Here is a 17,970-nt window from a genome sequence, read left to right as displayed (position 1 = left end):
ACCCTTAACATTTCATAAAAAATAATTTCATGGTAACATTAAATACATTTTATACAATGTAAAAAAAAGTGGCATTGTCCAAAATCTTTTTACATAGATGATATTTGCCTGTTCATGCATACAAACATGCTCACCAAATCTTTGAACAATTTCAAGAAATTCAATAAACTGACTATATTACACTATGCTGTACTCAGATGAAAGAGAATGTTAGGAGATATCTTTCAAAAACTGAAAATGTTGATGTATTGTAAAATAAATGTATTGTCAAAATCTTGAGCATTTATTGGCAATATTAAAAAAATACAATTGTTGGAATTTCTATGATTGTGCTGTGTTCACACCATGTCGTAATTACCGTAATTAAACATTCTATTCTGAGCTGTTCAGGTGGTACAGCGGACATATGGTACAGCGGACATATGGTACATCAGAGCTCTCTGAAAATGTTGAGTTTACAAGTTGAAAATACGAGCTCTAAGAGGATGTGAACGTTTTTTACAACTTGGCATGAACGCCCAAACCATAACATGTGGGCCAAAGTTGGCCTAAGATGACTTTTGATTTGGCCAACCATGCCATATAACATCTAAATTCTGGTCTAAAATAAAAAACAGATTAATGATTCTCACGTGAAAAACAAGTAATATTGAAACGTAAAAATATAATAAAATAAATATACATTAGCATGATTAAAACAAACGGCAGAACTTTTTAGATAAATCTCCGGCCATTAAATCTCTCCCAGTTTTGTGAGATTCATTTCCAGAAGCGATAGAATCCCAAGGCAATTGCCAAGCAGGTGAAGATGCATGCTGTGAAAAATAATAATAAAGATAAAAAACATAATTCAATTTACAGTTTAGATTATGTTCTTTTAAAAAGAAATTTAAATGACATCAACAACCTAAGCCACTAACAAAGCACTTGATTAATTTATTTATCTGCTATCAAGTTCAGTGTCTTATCTGAAGGACTTGCAAACAAGTCACACATCAGTCAAATAAATGTACAGATAGCTGTCATCTGTTTGAGACAAGAATCTTCTGTACATACCTGCAAGATATCTAACAGTCTCTAGCTTGAGTGATTCCAGGAGGGTTTTCAACGAGGCCACTTGTATATCTATTTTCTTTGAAGTTTCCACTGCTTCACTCTCTATATCTGCATTCTGTAAAATTGAGGTTAAAAATAACTTTGTAATAATATGTGTATCAATTTGGATATGAATAATGGCAATAAAAGCTTAAAGTAATTACAAATTCTTCCTTGTAAATCTTAGTTTAAATGACTGTTGTTGCTGTGAAAACATGCTGTATGATCACAACCATTTTTTAAACCTTACCTTTTTTTGGAACTCTGTTCTAACCTCCATAAGTTTCTTCTCTTGTTCTGTAAACTGGAATAAAAAAAAAATACTGTGAAAAAGTTTTTAAAAAAAACTTTAATACAAAGTGTTAGAATGTTAAACATACACATACCATGTCTGTAACTCTACTTCGTTCCAGATTAATGTCTAACTTTGCATCTGCTCTGATTTTTTGACTTTCTTCCTTCAATGTAAACATAAAAAATAAAATAAAGCTTATATTAAACAGAAACATGTATTGTGCAGAATGGTTATTGAAATTCACACATTTTACCTACCAGTAGTCTATTCTGAATGTGCTCCAGCTCTGTTTTCATTTTCTAAAGTGTGAAATTTTAGAGAATGTAAAGAACCAAACTGAACTTCAATAAGTTTGAAATTAGTATTACTGCTTTGTGGACAAACAGATTTTGTCCTTACTTTCGTATTTATTCTCATTATAGAGCCAAAAACAAAGGTTTAAACTTTATTCTTACTGCATTTTCTGAACGCAAGTTGGCAAATTCACTCTTCTCCAGGATAACCATGTCTTTCCTGATAGCGTCTAGATGAGCCATGATTTGTTGTAGAGCTATTTCCTAACGCAAATGAAGAAACCGTATCATTCACTGGGGTTCATTAAAAGTCATTTTTGCTGACAGCAGTTTTGTTATTCATTTACCTGATGGGCTCCAGTGACCATGTCTCTGTATACAATGTCCATATTGGCTGTAGTAAGTGTCACCAATGCTGTGACGATCACTTCTGCTTGGCTCTTCTCAAAGCCTGGATTACATATGCAGGGCAGAATGTAAAATAAAGCATATTTGAACAATTATCTAACAAAACTGCCCAATTTTTCAAGATCTAGATAAGCTAGGGATGCACCGATATGAACATTTTGGCCAATACCGATCACCGATAATTCTTTACATTTGAAAGCCGATAACCGATATATTGGCCGATAGATTGTGCACAATGGGGTGACGATAACATTAAAAATGAACATATTGGCCGATACCCATATAGTGGCCGATATATTGTGCATTCATAAAATAAGCATATAAAACACTTAGTAAATGTAAATAGTTTTAATCTCAAATATCTATTTTTAATCTTACATACATCTAAATGTTAAATTACAAATATATATAAGTAAAATAGTAAAATAGATAGTAGTTAGATTTTACTAAATAAATATTAAAATGGCTTGCCGTACAAATGAAAAACTTATAGGCAACACACTTAAAACGTCGGCAAGTACAACATCGTACTACATACCGCTGGATTCCAGCTCTTTCACGAGCGCATGGGAATCAAACGTGAGTTTCCTCTGCTCCAGTGGCGTTAACTCCACTTTTCTCACATCATATGTTTTGAAAGCAGTAGTTTTATGCAATCCTGAAAGGAAACATACGTCTGTAAGTCCTTTGAATTGGGTTACTTTACTGCACGGTGTCAGTCGGTCGAACAACACTTACCTCTCCGATGGCATAGTGGTTGAATGTTGAGTTGATGCATTTTTAACAGCGAGGAGAACTGGTATTGTCTCCGCATAAACATTCCCCAACATGACATTGTTATATAAAAAGTTATATGGCTAAACTAAATAAATATAGGATTATTTATGTGTGAATGGAATTGTAATGCGCCTTTAGCTTCTATACTTTTTGCAAATGGGTCAACAATGGCAAAGACGAATCTGTCTGTCCTTCGATCCTCTTGCATTCAGGGCAGAACGTCACTGTGTAGACACACACCTTTCAGGGTCAAGTCGATTAAAAAAACTCCAGATCTCTTCGTTTACCATGTGGTTTCCTGGTTTGGTTCAGTCTATGACGTTTCGATAGATAGTGAAGAATGTGGAGTTTTCCCCCACACTGGTAGAGATCGAAATAGTAGTCAACTAGAAAGGCAGTTTAGCATGAAACAACGTTTCCGGATGTTGTCTCAAAAAGCGCGACGGCGGGTCTAAATAATAATCTCCATCTTTTAACTATTCACTGTATATTTTTTAAATAAACTGTAACGTGTGTATTATGTTATTAACGTTTAATAAAGTGTATCGATGGGATTATTAACACAAATTATTATCCACCTCAGACCGCTATATTAAAGACTTTTCTCAGCGCTGTTAAAGAGATAACTTAGTTCACCCAAAAATGAAAATGTTGTGATCATTGATCATCAGATGATGTTGTTCCAAACCTGTATGAGTTTCTTTCTTCTGAGCACAAAAAGAGAACTTTTAAAAAATGTTGGTATCAAACAGTTGACAGTAGCCACTGACTTCCATAATAGGAATAACAAATAAAATAAAAAAAATACTACGGACATCTGTGTTCAACAGAAGAAAGAAACTCGTACAGGGTTGGAACAATATAAGGGTGAGTAAATTATGACAATTTTTTCATTTTTGGGTGAACTATCCCTTTAAGATTGACCAATCACAGTCGTTGTGTGTGCTGGATTGGATAAGAGATTTCTGAGGCTGTTATATCTTTTGTATATTAACGACCAGATAATTTTCAGATGAAAATTATTATAATTTTGAGTGTAAAAATCTCCGTCGAGATACCAAAAACGTCCTGATATGTAAGTTTGTCTCAAAGGAACATTGGGCTTTCTGAGCCGTCACGGGCCCCCTGCTGGAGAACTTGATAATGTCAGCAACATTGTGCCACCCAAAGGTTGTAATTCGCCATTTAGAAATAAAGTTTTCCTCTGTCAAGGAAACTGTCATGGCTGCGCCCATGCCTACCGATCATAGCTGGTTTTTTGCTCTGGCTCTCTGTGTTTCATTTCTCAAATGTCTTTTGATAAATGCCTAGTAAGTGAATTTTTCGCACATTATATACTTTTCCTTTCATGTGATCACCACATTAAAAGCTAAAACGCCTTTATGTCAGACGAGCGAGCAAATACTCGAGACTCATTCATTCTGTCCATTTTCCTCAGTGGAAAAAATTCCTTTGCGTTACATATTGTCGAGTAATGTGATGTAACATTTTAATTAAAAATCGTTATATTTCAGCCACTCGACGGACTTTGAAGTACATAGGAACTGGCTTGCCCTAACTCACAGTCTGCCAGTATCACAGTGGTATTATGAGGTAGTCATATGGATTACAATTTTCATACAATTATATAACATACACACGGTTTTTATTTTGTGGTTTATTTTTTATATTTTCAGGCAACATCTGAATGGACATTGGATTATCCTCCCCTGTTTGCTTGGTTTGAATATGGACTTTCTCATATTGCCCGATTTTTTGATAAGGAGATGCTGGTTGTTCAGAATCTGAATTATGCAAGTCCAGCCACAGTCCTGTTCCAAAGGCTGTCAGTCATTGCAGCTGACGTGGTCTTGATTTATGCAGTTAAAGAGTATGTAGCTTCTACATGACACTTATTTAAAAATAAATACCATTAGCTGCTACTTATCTTTACACAAAATTTGATCAAAAAAGTAGTTTTTGTACCGTTGTCTTTTTATCCTTTAAAGATACTTTTACAGAAAGACCATATTAGGGGCTTGCTAATGTTGAATCTGGGATGAAGTACATTGTACTTTTCTAGATGCTGCAAATGTTTGCGAGAAGACAAAGGAAAGGACCTTCTGGGAAAGCCATCTTTCATTCTGACAGCCTTAGTACTGTGGAACTTTGGCCTTCTAATTGTTGACCGTATCCTTGGAGATCTGGCACATTAATAAGTCAAGTCATGCATGCCCTGCTGTGGCTCAGACATGTCAATTCCCTAACCTGAAATTAATTTCACTTGACTAAATTCCTGCAGATATTCATTTTCAGTATAATGGCTTCCTGTTTGGAGTTCTTCTACTATCAATAGCAAGACATTTCCAGGTATTGGTTATAATTTCTGTGTGTTAATTAGAGGGTTTTAAGACATTACTAATATGGAATTTTATTTAAATTAGTATCATACATGTGTTTTATTTGATTTTCACTTGGACTTTGTTTTGACTCAGAATGTCTTTATGATTTTCTGTGTTTACAGAATAGACACTTAGAGGGGGCTTTGCTGTTTTCAATACTTCTAAACCTGAAGCATATATATCTATACATCGCCCCTGCATACGGTATCTTCCTGCTGAGATGTTTTTGTTTCACCCAGAACAATGCAGGTAATTAATGGTCTTTGTCAGAATATCGAAAAAATGATTACAAAATTACAAATTATTTGATCAAAAATACAGAAAAAACAGTGATATTACGAAATATTATTACAATTTAAAATACTTTAAAATACAATTCATTTCTGTGATCAGTCCAGTCTTCAGAAATCATTCTAATATGCTTCTTTATAATATTTATTATCAATGTTGGAAGCTGTTGTGCTGTTTCCAACATTGATAATAACTGAGTATCAAATCAGCATATTAGAATGATTTCTGAAGCATCATAAAGACTGTAATGGCTGATGAAAATTCAGCTTTGCTCCACAGAAATAAATTATAGTTTAAAGTACAGTGCGTGCAGAATTATTAGGCACGCTGATTTTCTGATCATATTTTATTTCCAGGAATATTTTGCCAATTCCAAACCATATTAATCTTAATAACTACTATTAATTTTGTATTTAATCATTATAAGTGATATATAATTGTTCATGAAGGCTGGAAATGAAAAATGTCTTATTTTCAGGTGTGCAGAATTATTAGGCAAGTTTTCTATTACAGATAAAATAAGACAAAAAAGAGATTTAACAAAGACTGAAAAGTAAAAAATTATTAAATCCCCATGAGAAGAATGCAATATTAGAGATTGCAGTTAAGGCATGACCATTGGACAGTGAAATGCTCATTGGGTCAGCAGGGTCAGACAAAAACAGGTGGAGAAGAAAAGACACAAGTTAACTGCAAAAGAATGAAGAATTATGGTGAAGAATTAAGTGTGAGATCATCAGGAACCCTTTAGTCTCCAGCGCCACCATTTTCCAGAGCTGCAACCAACCTGGAGTCTCCAGAAGTGCAAGGTGTCAGGGTCTCAGAGACTTAGGTTAGGTAAAGAATCCTAAAAAATAACCCCCTCTTAATAAGAATCACAAGCTGAAGTGTTGTAAAATACATGAAGACTGTTTTTTTATAGGCTTTATAGACAGACAGATTGAGAGTGACTCTTGAAGGACCAGCACCACATCCTCTTCTACCACTATTTGAAGAATTCATCTTCTAGAATACGTTTTAATAAGTTTTTGGAGTTTATTTTTAGTCCATCTCCTACCCTGAAGTCCGTTTTGCAGAGATGGACTAAAAATGATCTCCCAAAACTTATTAAAACGTATTCTAGAAGATGAATTCTTCAAATAGTGGTAGAAGAGGATGTGGTGCTGGTCCTTCAAGAGTCACTCTCAATCTGTCTGTCTATAAAGCCTATAAAAAAACAGTCTTCATGTATTTTACAACACATTTTTTCACCAAAATTGACACATATGTATGGGCTCATGGACACATAAAAAAAATGGTGGGACTGAGCCTCTTGGTGGCGCTATAATAGAACAAAACATGAAATTCCCATTGACTTCAATACAGTTTTGTGAAATAAAATGCTATACTTAACAAATGCATTGGTGTAATATTACGAAACTCAGAATGTGCCATCAGCACCATCCCCTGAAGGTACCCAAAATATTTTGAGACAGCGCCACCTTTTGGTCAAAAGTTATAACAAAATTTTCAAAACTGCTAATAACTTTTGAATACACTATTGAAATGCCACTGGTCTTAGTAGATTCGTTGGGTCAAGCCGAGAACATAGATACCACGTTTTCCTTATTTGGCCGAACTTCCTGTCCGCCATCTTGATTTTCATTCAAAACCTACTTTTTCAAACTCCTCCTAGACCGTTTGTCCGATTTTCACCAAAATCGAATCGTATCATCTCCAGACCGTGACAACTAAAAGTTATGGATTTCGTGTCAATAGACTAAACCGTTTTCGTATAGCGCTGCAGCAAAGTTGAGGCATGATGCCAAAAGGACTATTCAGGCTTTATCTCTGCAATGCCTTGACATATTGACACCAAACTTTGTGTCATTGTCACTTCACTCTGACCACATCACATCAGTTTTGTAACTGCGCCACCTATTGGTCGAAAGTGATAATCAATTAAATCATATTTTAAATTACTGTTTATATGATTTTTCAGCCATTTCACCTAAAATCCTCTTTAAATGTCTTTAATTGCTCATTGTTGCAGTTGGTCTGACACTTTCAGCCATGTCTTGTCGTCTTATTCAGCTTGGCCCCGATAACTGCTGCTTGCAGCTATATTTTTTAAATTGTAATAATATTTCACAATATTACTGTTTTTTTTCTGTATTTTTGATAAAAATGCAGGCTTGATGAGCATAAGAGACTTCTTTCGAAAACATTAAAAATAGTAATGTTTCCAAACTTTTGACCGGTACTGTATATTTTTCTTATTTTTCAGATGGGTCTTTGCAGTGGAGAGCGTTCAGTCTCTTGCGACTGGTAGCACTAGGAACTATTGTCTTGACTACTTTTGCAGTGTCATTTGGACCCTTTATAGCACTGGTTTGTAATCAGTATATCTAACATGATGAATAGAAAGTTCAAATGAACAGCATTTATTTGAAATGGCTGAATAAAAGTATTAATTTCTTTGTTATAAAATAAAAACAATGATTTATTTTTAGAGGTTCACTGATAAATTGTATTTGTCTTTAATAGGGTCAGCTTCCACAAGTCCTGTCACGACTCTTCCCCTTCAAACGTGGTCTGTGTCATGCGTACTGGGCACCAAACTTCTGGGCGCTTTACAATATAGCAGATAAAGCTTTTTCCATTCTGGGTGTGTTCAGTAACTCCAATGATTGTGTTGTATTACTGTAGATAAAATAGAAACAATAGATAGATTAATTTAATATTTTTTTAACCCTTTTTTACACTGATTGTTACTGATTCACTTATTCAGGTGTGAAATTGAAACTGCTTGACGTGAACAAACTTCCCAAGGCCTCAATGACTGGTGGTCTGGTTCAAGAGTTTCAGCACTCTGTGCTTCCTTCAGTTTCTCCTTTAGCAACTCTTGCTCTTACGTTACTGTCAGTGTTGGTGAGTTCTTTTTGATTTCCATTGTTATTCTGAATATTAAAACGGATGGCCTTAATTTCATCCATTGACAGAAACTCTATAGTGCATACCATTTTTGTCACATTGTTCCTTGCAGCCTGCTCTTCTCAGGATATGGCATAGACCTGATGGAGCGAGAGGATTCTTGCGCTGCCTCGTCATTTGTGCCCTTGGATCCTTTATGTTTGGTTGGCATGTACATGAGAAAGCCATTCTGATGGTCATACTTCCTTTAAGGTGATCCTCTGATGATGGTATCCTTACATAAGCATGTCCTGCCAGCCGCCTACTCTTTACAAAAACAGTTTCTTGTTTTTCAGTTTGCTCGCTGTGGAGAGTAGAGAAGATGCCAGGATTTTTCTTATCCTCAGTATAACCGGTCATTATTCCTTATTTCCACTCCTCTTCACAACCCAAGGTATGTCGCATTCAGGAATACACCACTCATATACAAAAAGCATTTTGCATCATCACTGATTGTAATTCTTAAACATTTCCATTCTCAATTCCAGAGTTGCCCATTAAGATATTTCTAATGTTGCTGTTTACAATCTTCAGTTTCACTTCCCTAAAAACGCTGTTCAGGTAAGTACTTAAAATGGGATTATTGGACTTGATGTTTAATCAAACGATTGGTAATGTAATTCATTCTTTATTCGAAATTTTTTTTTTTCAGGAAGGGCGGGTCTTTGTTGAACCCGCTGGAAGCCACGTATCTCTTGGGCCTGATTCCTCTGGAGCTTATCTGTGAGTTTGTTTACCCGCTGACAGTCTGGCAGAAGACGTTCCCCTTCCTCCCTCTGATGTTCACCTCAGTTTACTGCGCACTGGGAGTGACATATGCCTTCATCAGACTATATATTTCATTGCTGACATGTTCAGACACCACTAAAAGGATAAAAACGCAGTGAATCATGTGATCATGTGAAACTGTTTATTTCTGTTGAATTGGACAAAAATGTTTTGTTGGACCAAAATGATAGATTTGTAGATATCTCAGGATTTGTTTGGGGATGGTTTGTGGGATATGAGTATCTCAGTACTCCGTTGTTTATTACATTATAGAATATAGACTATGGATACAAATGTTTATTTTTTAAGGTATTTTGCTCAGTAAACTTGCCTATAACCTGCAGTGTTTTTTATTGTTAACTAAAATTGAAATGAATTGAAATAAAGCTGAAATAACTTAAAATAGAAATATTAGATGAAAAACTTAATAAACATAAACAAACATTATAAGAACATGCCTTGGCAACTAACTGAAATTAAGTAAGTTTATATAAATAATGCAAAATAGAAATATTTTTTTCAAAAATTACAAAAGCACATACCAAAATAGCTACAACTGAAAATATATTTTAAAAAAGCTAATTTAAAATATTAATAAAAATTCAAATAGTATATATAAATAAACCTTAAATAACACTGATGACTTTTAAAAAATGTTCACCCAGTTCTTATTGTCTCTGATCAAACGAAACAGTGGTTTGTTTAAACCATTTTATTAATAAGGCAAAATAAATATTCCATACCAGATGACATACAACCTGATTCTTACTAAGTACAGGAAGACAATACCTCAGTAAAATACTTGATGTTTGTTTGTTTTTTTTACCTGAAATAGGAGTCAAGTGCAAGTACAGTGCAGGGTATGAAAGCATAATCATCTCACGAGTTACAAAGCTTTAAATTGGTGGCTTCCATTAGAAAACATAATTTAGAAAACAAAGCAATCAAAATCAGTTCACACTCGCCACCTTATGAAAGTGCCAACTGAGCATAAAAACCATTGTTGAAGTCACATCACTGAAGAATTACCACCTTATTGCCTCAGTTCTGATCTGTATTCGGTGTGAATTCAACTGAACAACGTCATGTTGGCAGAGCTCCTCACCAGACTCTATCTGTGGTACACTGTGGTTACACAATTTAAATGTATGTTTCTAGACGCATACTATAACTGGCTGCTTACTAATGATGCTGTTAAAATATTTCCAAAAGTAAAAGCACTTTTCGAGTCCTTTCGGGATTTGCCTGCGTTTTCCAATGCAAGGCTTATCCAAAGGTCTCAAGAATGTTAAAACACATGCAGACCTCTATACAGTGATATTACAGAATTTGACATTTAAATGTGTGCATTGCCATTCAAAAGTTTAAGGTTGGGGTCAGTAAGACTTATAAAATTTGAAAATACTCTATCATGCTCACCAGGGCTGCATTTATTTGATCAAAAATATGGTTTGAACAGTAAAATTGTGTAATATTATTACAATTTAAAATTACTGTTTGAATATATTTGAAAATGTAATTAAAAGTAGAATTTTTAGCAGCCAATCGGTTAGAAATCATTTTAATATGCTGATTTGGTGTGCAAGAAACATTCTGGATTCTTTTTTTTTTTTAAACAGAAATCTTTTGTAACATTATAATGTGTCATGGCATAATATTCAACCCCAAACTTTTGAACAGTAAGTTTAAAACATGCAATTGATGCCAGGTGACAGATGCTAAAATGACAGGTGGAAATGCATTTAATGAATTTCTTTAATAAGGTAAATTTGACGCGTTCCTTGTATAAAGTGCTGTATTTGTGATATGTTATCAGTGGTTCTCAAATGGTGGGTCGCAACCCAAAAAATGGGTCTTAGGTCTGTCCTGATGGGTCACTGAGAGCGAAATAAATTGACCTCAGTATATGGGAAGTTGATGAGCCTAAGACGTGTTCAACATTTGTTACATGTTACTAATTTGTTTACTGTGCATTTACTTTGACTCAGTAATGCAGTTCATTGTAATAATATGTTGAATACAACATTTTATAGAAATGTTTGATTTACTGATTTACAATTTTTGTTCAGTGTTGGGTTGCCATTTGTTGTCCTATATAAAATGTAGGCAAAAACAAGTTGAGAAGCACTGCTCTATATATTGTTTAATTTACAGTTTTTAGGGCAATTCAGGCCACATCAATGGAAGTTTACTCTCGGAGTAATCTAGTGATGCCATAAATAGTTTAAGCACAAGTACATGGATTATATGATGTGCTCACCCAATGAAAGTCAGTAGATGAATGCTCAGTGTTCTCCTTTGAGCCTTTCCTTAAAAAGCACCACATTGCTCAGGCCTAAGTCTTGCCAGCAGTTCCTTAGTCTCCTGAACCCCTTATAGCATTAGAGGATCAATGTTCAGCTGAGGACAGCTCCGATGCAGGGCTTTGTATCTCCACTGGGGTCGGAGGTCACCGTGATAGGGCAAAAGTCAGAGTTCTCATGTGAACTTTCGGTCAAGGAAATCGCACCAGTTACATCTGATCCTCAAGAGCTAGACCTCCAAACTCCATTTTCCTTTTCAAGAGGGGAATTTTCTTCATTGTCCTTTATATGGAGTAAACTCAGCCCAACTTGCCTTGATTTGTTTCTGTCGCCCCATTGACAATGATAACCAGGACTGGAGTGAGGTCCATCAGTTTATTCAGCATATCCATAATGTCAGGATGTGCTTTCGCTCCATCAATGAACTCCTCCAGCGTCAGTTCACCTGAACGTTTTGAGTAGAAAGAGTTGCCATAAACTCACTAGAATATATGAATGCATTCTGATGAGGACTTTCATGAATTAAATGGTGCTCACCTTCTCCATGAACATCAATCTTTTCATATATGAGGGTCACTATTTCCTCTGGTACAATATCACGGTTTCTTGTGATGTCTTGTATAGCCTGTTGTAGACAAAATATTGTTTTTATAGAAACATCACTGAAAATCTGTATACTAGAATTTTTTTTTTACATCTGAACTGCTGCAGTATTGTGTGAAGTAGCCGACCAGCCACCTGAGGTCAGCTGAACATGATATGGCACGCAATGTCTCAGAAACCGAGGTACAGAAACAGCACAAGGAAGACCGTTCTGTAACTGGATTAAATCAGCTCATCTACAAGTTAAGCAGACTGATCCAGGGTTCATGTTAACCCGACCTATCTTTTGAATCAGTTTCAAGACTATTTTGGTTCGTTCACCAAGACTTGATGTGGAAGCAAATATACATGTAGAGAATCCAGCGATAATCATAAGCAAAGGTCATATTACACACAAAAAAGTAAGCTGTTGAGGACGGTTTATGGTATTTGACGAATCATTCGCTTACCGTAAATATTGTTTCCAATTCATCCTTGTCAATTTTCCCATTGCCATCCTGGTCAAAAAGTTTGAAGTACCACTTGAGTTTCTGGTTAATTCCCCCCTTGAGCATCAAGCTAACGGCAGCGATATATTCCACAAAATTGATGTATCCATCCTAAAGAAAGAGAGTGGAACAGTTTCCCAAAGAGACCATTTAAAATGTTTTAATATGAATAGTCCCCCAAAGGAGATTCAGGTGAGGTCATCCTGTGCTCTTTTTAGCTTGCTTTAACCTGTTTAAGCTTTTTAACCTGAACCAATGTAGGTTTTGTAACATTGTTGCATTATAAGATTTTCTCTTCTAAGCTGAACAATGTAAACCAATCGAGTGCGCTTGGGAGGATTACACGACAAAATGTAGCCTCCATATTTCTTATTATACTTCACATATCATATTGTCTTTTTATATCGATTGAGACATTTCCCATATGGCAAAAATATAAAAGCGACCAAAATATATGGCTAGTATAAACGTTAAAATATATTTACGTGTATTAGTTACTTATATTTCCTCATATATTTTTGGTCCTTTATATATATATATTTTTTTTCAATCTAGATATATTTATACTTTCCAAAATAATTTTTTTAAATTACGTTTTGTATTGACTCAAAATGTATGTTAGGAGTGGATCGCATTTGAACCCGTGTTATTTTAGTATTAAGATACTATTCATGTTTTTATTAATATTTTGATAGTTTTTATATTTTATATTTTCCCTTTTCATTTTAAAACAAAGTTTTAGTAATTCTGTTGTATTTCTGTTCTTTTTTAAAAAATAAAATAAAAAACTAAGTCGGTATAGTTTTTATAAATTTTTTATTTCAGTTTTAATTTTAGTTATTTTAGTACATCAAGATAAATTAAATGAAAATTTGAAATATTGCCTTGGCAATAGCTGAAATAAAATAAGTTGTAATTTATATGTATATGAAAATGTAATATAGCCTCATATATATATATATATATATATATATGAAGAGTTCAGATGCAAAAGCCTCTAAGTGCGATCTGAAATTTTCTTCTAGAATGATCATTTTTATCAAGCTCGTATGTTTAAGTTCAGTAATTTCACTTAAATGACAATGAAAATGACCTATTAATTGTCATTTAAGTGAAATTACTGAACTTAAACATACGAGCTTGATAAAAATGATCATTCTAGAAGAAAATTTCAGATGGCACTTAGAGGCTTTTTCATCTGAACTCTTCATATATATATATATATAAAGAAAGAAAATTGTGGTTTTAGTTTTAGTTTCATTTAACTATAATAAACCAGATTTGAACTAAATGAAATGGTTGAAAAAAAAATAATATTTTAAATATGTTTACTTCTATTTTGGCCCAATTTTCTTTTTCTATATTGTTCAGAAGGCACATGACCACAGTAAAGCGATAAAACATTTACATGTATAATTTAGCATCCAAATCAGATACACATTTGCCTCTTCTGAGGTACTAATACCCGTGCAAAGGATAAATGGTTTACCACTAGAGTTGACCTCAATTTACCCATCTGATCCCTGGTGCACAAATCCTTTTGAAATATCCATTTAAGTCTCTAAATGATTATGTAACAAGCATATGAATGATGATCTCATGCTTTGCAAGACTGAAGATCATCAGAAATTACAATGATGATTGTACATGCAAATAAACCAGAGGATGCAATCTTACCCCATCCATGTCGAAAGTGAAGAACACCTGATCCACGTAACTGCTGGCGTCCTCATTCATCCCCTGCAGTCCCAGAATGGACTTGAGCTCAAAAAGTGTGATCAGGCCTGATGGAGACTCCCTCATGAACTTGTTGTACCAGTGGTGCATGTCCTCGGCGAGGATGTCATCCAGACTTGTGTGTTTGTTACCCATGGCTGTGCCCTGCAGAAGTAGGGACCACCCTCGCCTCACACACCTTCTGGTCCAGGCAGCAGCCTGTGACTCTGTGAGCTCTGCCGACTGGCCTCTCCACTCTCCAGTGTCTGAACCTATTAGATCCAAGTACTAATAAAAAGAGGTGGCACCTGAAAATAACTCCTGTTAATGGGATGATGGCAAGACCGGTCCCTTAAAAAGTAACTGGCACAGAGAGAAGGCTTATGTAACAGCCTTCAGCCGTTTGCACAGTCATTTTAGTGCAGAGTGCATTAGAGGCCACCTCTCAGTATGTTATTTGACTGGTCCTGAACTCTTTGAGGTCTAACAGTTTAAGGCCCGGTTTCACAGACAGGGCTTAGACTAAGCCAGGATTAGACCATAGATCAATTAGGACATTTAAGTAATTTTTATAAACATGCTTAGAAAAAAACATTACCGACGTGCATCTTAAAACTAAAAAGGCACTGATATATTTTTAAGATCAGTCAGTGCAAGTTTATTTCAGTGGAAACAGCTCAGACTTACATTTTAGTCTAGGACTAGTCTTAAGCCCTGTCTGTGAAACCAGGGGATAGTCTCTTAAGGCAGACTTTAAATCATTCTTATTTTCACTAAATAACAAATCAATTAAAAGTACAACACTAAAAAAAATGGTTATTTTAAGGTGACATAGGCCAGATACATTGTACTTACTCAAATAAGTAATTTTAATTACCTACATGTACTTACTATAGAGTTACGGTTAGGGTTTGTTTTTAGGGTTAGTTGTAATTCTGCATAATTTACTGTTATTACTAGTACATGTAGTAACGTGTAACTACGTCACCTTAAAATAAAGTGTTACCAAACCTCAAATCAGGCGTTTTAGATACTACAAACTAATTTAGGCATTGCAACATTATAATATATTATAGTATGAAAAATGGATATTCATTTTGAGATTTGCAGAAGATAACATTTAACAGCGTTATTAAAATATTAGTGTTTTGGATGATTATTAACTTTGTGTGATGATTGAAAAGTAAAATAATGCGCGGTTAAATATCAGCCAAACCCCAATATAAATATGCATTCCTAAATGTAATTATTTAAACAGTGATTGCACTTTATACAGGTATATTATTTTAGGATTTATTGTTATGTTTTTATGCATAAATGAATGTGAAAGAAAATATTTATGTAGGCCTACATAAGATGTTTGATTTACATCAGTTAAATCATTTTACAAAATAGAAAAAAAAGAAAGAAAAAAAAATCAGCTGCAAATTTTGTAGTTTAGTTTGAAACTGAAAGCTAAAATAAAAAATAGGCTAAACTGTTTAGTGACAATAGAGAACGTACAATCACTATAGCCTACTGTTGCGGATGAGAACGATTTAATTTCCTGTCAAGACAATGCACTCTGAATTAATTATAAATAAAAGGTGAGAAGGGTAATGGAGTCGCATAACACTTTAATTCAAATGCTATTGCCGCTGATGATCTCCGACCACTTTTTGCCCGCTTGCCAGTCAGATCCCTGACTTTTCTCACTTGAAAGTGACGAGGCAGATCCGTGCTCTTTGTTAGGGTTTTAAGGTGGTTTGTTTCCACTACAGTAAATGAGATTAAGTGACTGTAGTCATTAGCTCGAACGTTCATTATGGGCATTATAGACTGAACCTCTCAACTCATTCATTTCCTGCCATTTCTAAACGCCTTCTTGTAATTTAAAGATAGGCCTACGTTTCCTTAGTAGCACTGCTTCTGTTTTACGTCACGTGATAGAACGAAACAAATTAACGATCAAGGTGCAACACGTGCATACCGCTACCATTATGATTTGCACTGAAATATGATATTCAGTGAAGATGACCTCGTTATAAACAGTATTAAAAGTATTATTATTAATAATTATATGTAAATTATAATACATGTAACGTAACATGTAACTTAATAGTCACATATCATTTTCTCATCGCAATGATTGTTAACCTCATTCGTTTTTTATTGTGTTTTTTATCAGACTTTGCTGTGCCTATATTAGCAATCAGGACTATGAGATAACCAATGAATCTGGCAGTATTTAAAAGCCCGATTAGGAAACATGAGTTGATCCACCATAATCCTTCCTTACCTTGAATATCTGATTCCAATCATTAATTAATCTCAGTGCCATTACTGGACATTACGAATCCTTTCAGGACCTAAAAGCAGTATAATGGGTATGTGCCATTGTGTAGCTAAGTATACTAGTCTGTTGTGTTCAGGGTAAATATTAAAACACAAAATGCACGCTGAATGAGAGTGCTAGAGAGATCTATTTAAATGGTAATCTGTCCCTCAGCTTCCATGAGGTCAGCACTGATTCCAGAGATGAGAACAGGTCTGGGAGGTTGAGCTTGTCAATGACCTGATTAAGAGATTTTATAAGAGAAATGAATCGCTTCTGCAACATTTCAATGGTTCTCAATGCTTTTTTTCACTTGAAGGCCACCCAAGATATTTCTGATATTTCTGCTTCAAACAGCTTGTTTTCAATAGAAGTGGCAATATATTAAAAACAACAAAGTAAATTAATTAAAATAATACATTCCATAATTCTAGAAGTTTTCACCAAATGTTCTTTAAGGTTTACACTCTTTATGATAAATATATTTACATGACTTTTCCAGTTGTTCATGATTACGGGATAAGGCTTTTATTTTTAAAACAATTTTCTTACTCACAAATAGCAAGCAATTCTCAGAAATTTCTACCCACACTGTAAAAATAAATTACATCCCCAAGTCAAAAATTTCAAGTGACCGATAACATTAGTCTGACGTATTATTTCTCATTGAGCCAATGTTAACAGACTATTGCAACAAGAATTTCACTTGGGCCAATTGAAAAATTTAGATGTTATCGGTCACTTGAAATTTTTGATTTGGGAGGGTTAGAATTTTTTTACAGTGCATTAAAGTATTTTACATCTTGACATAACAAAAAAAACTGGTAACACTTTATTTCGATAGTCCACTTTAGACATTCTACAAACTATAAGTAACTTTGCAACTACATGTCAGCTATTGATGCTTCACTTTTCAGGTACAAAATGCTATTTTGATGGTCCTCCAACAGACATTCTACTGACTATAAGTGTTGCAAGTACACGTCAACTTAACTATGCCTAACCTAACAATCTACTAATACTCAAGAGTTGACATGTAGCTGCAAAGTTATAGTTGAGTGTCTTAATGGACTAAGTGTAACTGAAAAACTAGAAATTTCCTTTACTTATTATTAAGATTATAATAATTGCCAGCTTTTCCAGGTCTAGAAATCACACTTCTCATATTAAATAAAATTCTCTCATAAAGCTAATTATTCAGTGAGAACCTTGGTTTTTTAAATAAAACTTAGGGGATTGAGTTCAAATAATAATCTTGATTTTTGGCTTTAGCTCATTTTAAAGCT

The 17,970-nt window shown here is 34.4% G+C and overlaps 3 protein-coding genes across 3 annotated transcripts; 1 reads left to right on the top strand and 2 right to left on the bottom strand.

Moving 5' to 3' along the window:
- Positions 1-270: 270 nt before the first annotated feature.
- On the bottom strand, positions 271-3,300 carry ccdc90b (coiled-coil domain containing 90B). The gene is made up of 9 exons (XM_084388185.1): positions 2,830-3,300; positions 2,630-2,749; positions 2,031-2,134; positions 1,846-1,947; positions 1,648-1,689; positions 1,482-1,553; positions 1,346-1,399; positions 1,057-1,171; positions 271-815 (listed from the first exon to the last, which is right to left on the bottom strand). Exons 1-9 carry the CDS (start codon positions 2,924-2,926, stop codon positions 760-762), a joined length of 762 nt encoding a protein of 253 aa, XP_084244311.1. The 5' UTR covers positions 2,927-3,300; the 3' UTR covers positions 271-759.
- A 754-nt stretch (positions 3,301-4,054) lies between these two features.
- On the top strand, positions 4,055-9,603 carry alg8 (ALG8 alpha-1,3-glucosyltransferase). Its single transcript, XM_084387918.1, has 13 exons — positions 4,055-4,178; positions 4,383-4,461; positions 4,545-4,738; positions 4,931-5,037; positions 5,150-5,217; positions 5,372-5,498; positions 7,807-7,910; positions 8,067-8,187; positions 8,311-8,450; positions 8,566-8,705; positions 8,789-8,886; positions 8,981-9,053; positions 9,145-9,603. The coding sequence occupies exons 1-13, from the start codon at positions 4,090-4,092 to the stop codon at positions 9,377-9,379; spliced, it is 1,575 nt and encodes a 524-aa protein (XP_084244044.1). The 5' UTR covers positions 4,055-4,089; the 3' UTR covers positions 9,380-9,603.
- Positions 9,604-9,964: 361 nt separating this feature from the next.
- Positions 9,965-14,658, bottom strand: guca1d (guanylate cyclase activator 1d). The gene is made up of 4 exons (XM_084387919.1): positions 14,332-14,658; positions 12,616-12,765; positions 12,101-12,188; positions 9,965-12,008 (listed from the first exon to the last, which is right to left on the bottom strand). Exons 1-4 carry the CDS (start codon positions 14,524-14,526, stop codon positions 11,863-11,865), a joined length of 579 nt encoding a protein of 192 aa, XP_084244045.1. The 5' UTR covers positions 14,527-14,658; the 3' UTR covers positions 9,965-11,862.
- Between the last annotated feature and the right edge of the window lie 3,312 nt (positions 14,659-17,970).

The sequence above is a fragment of the Rutilus rutilus genome (genome assembly GCF_951802725.1).
Source record: "Rutilus rutilus genome assembly, chromosome: 18".
Lineage (NCBI taxonomy): Eukaryota > Metazoa > Chordata > Actinopteri > Cypriniformes > Leuciscidae > Rutilus > Rutilus rutilus.
The sequence above is the reverse complement of the archived record's forward strand: the minus strand, read 5'-3'. Positions and strand labels throughout refer to the sequence as shown.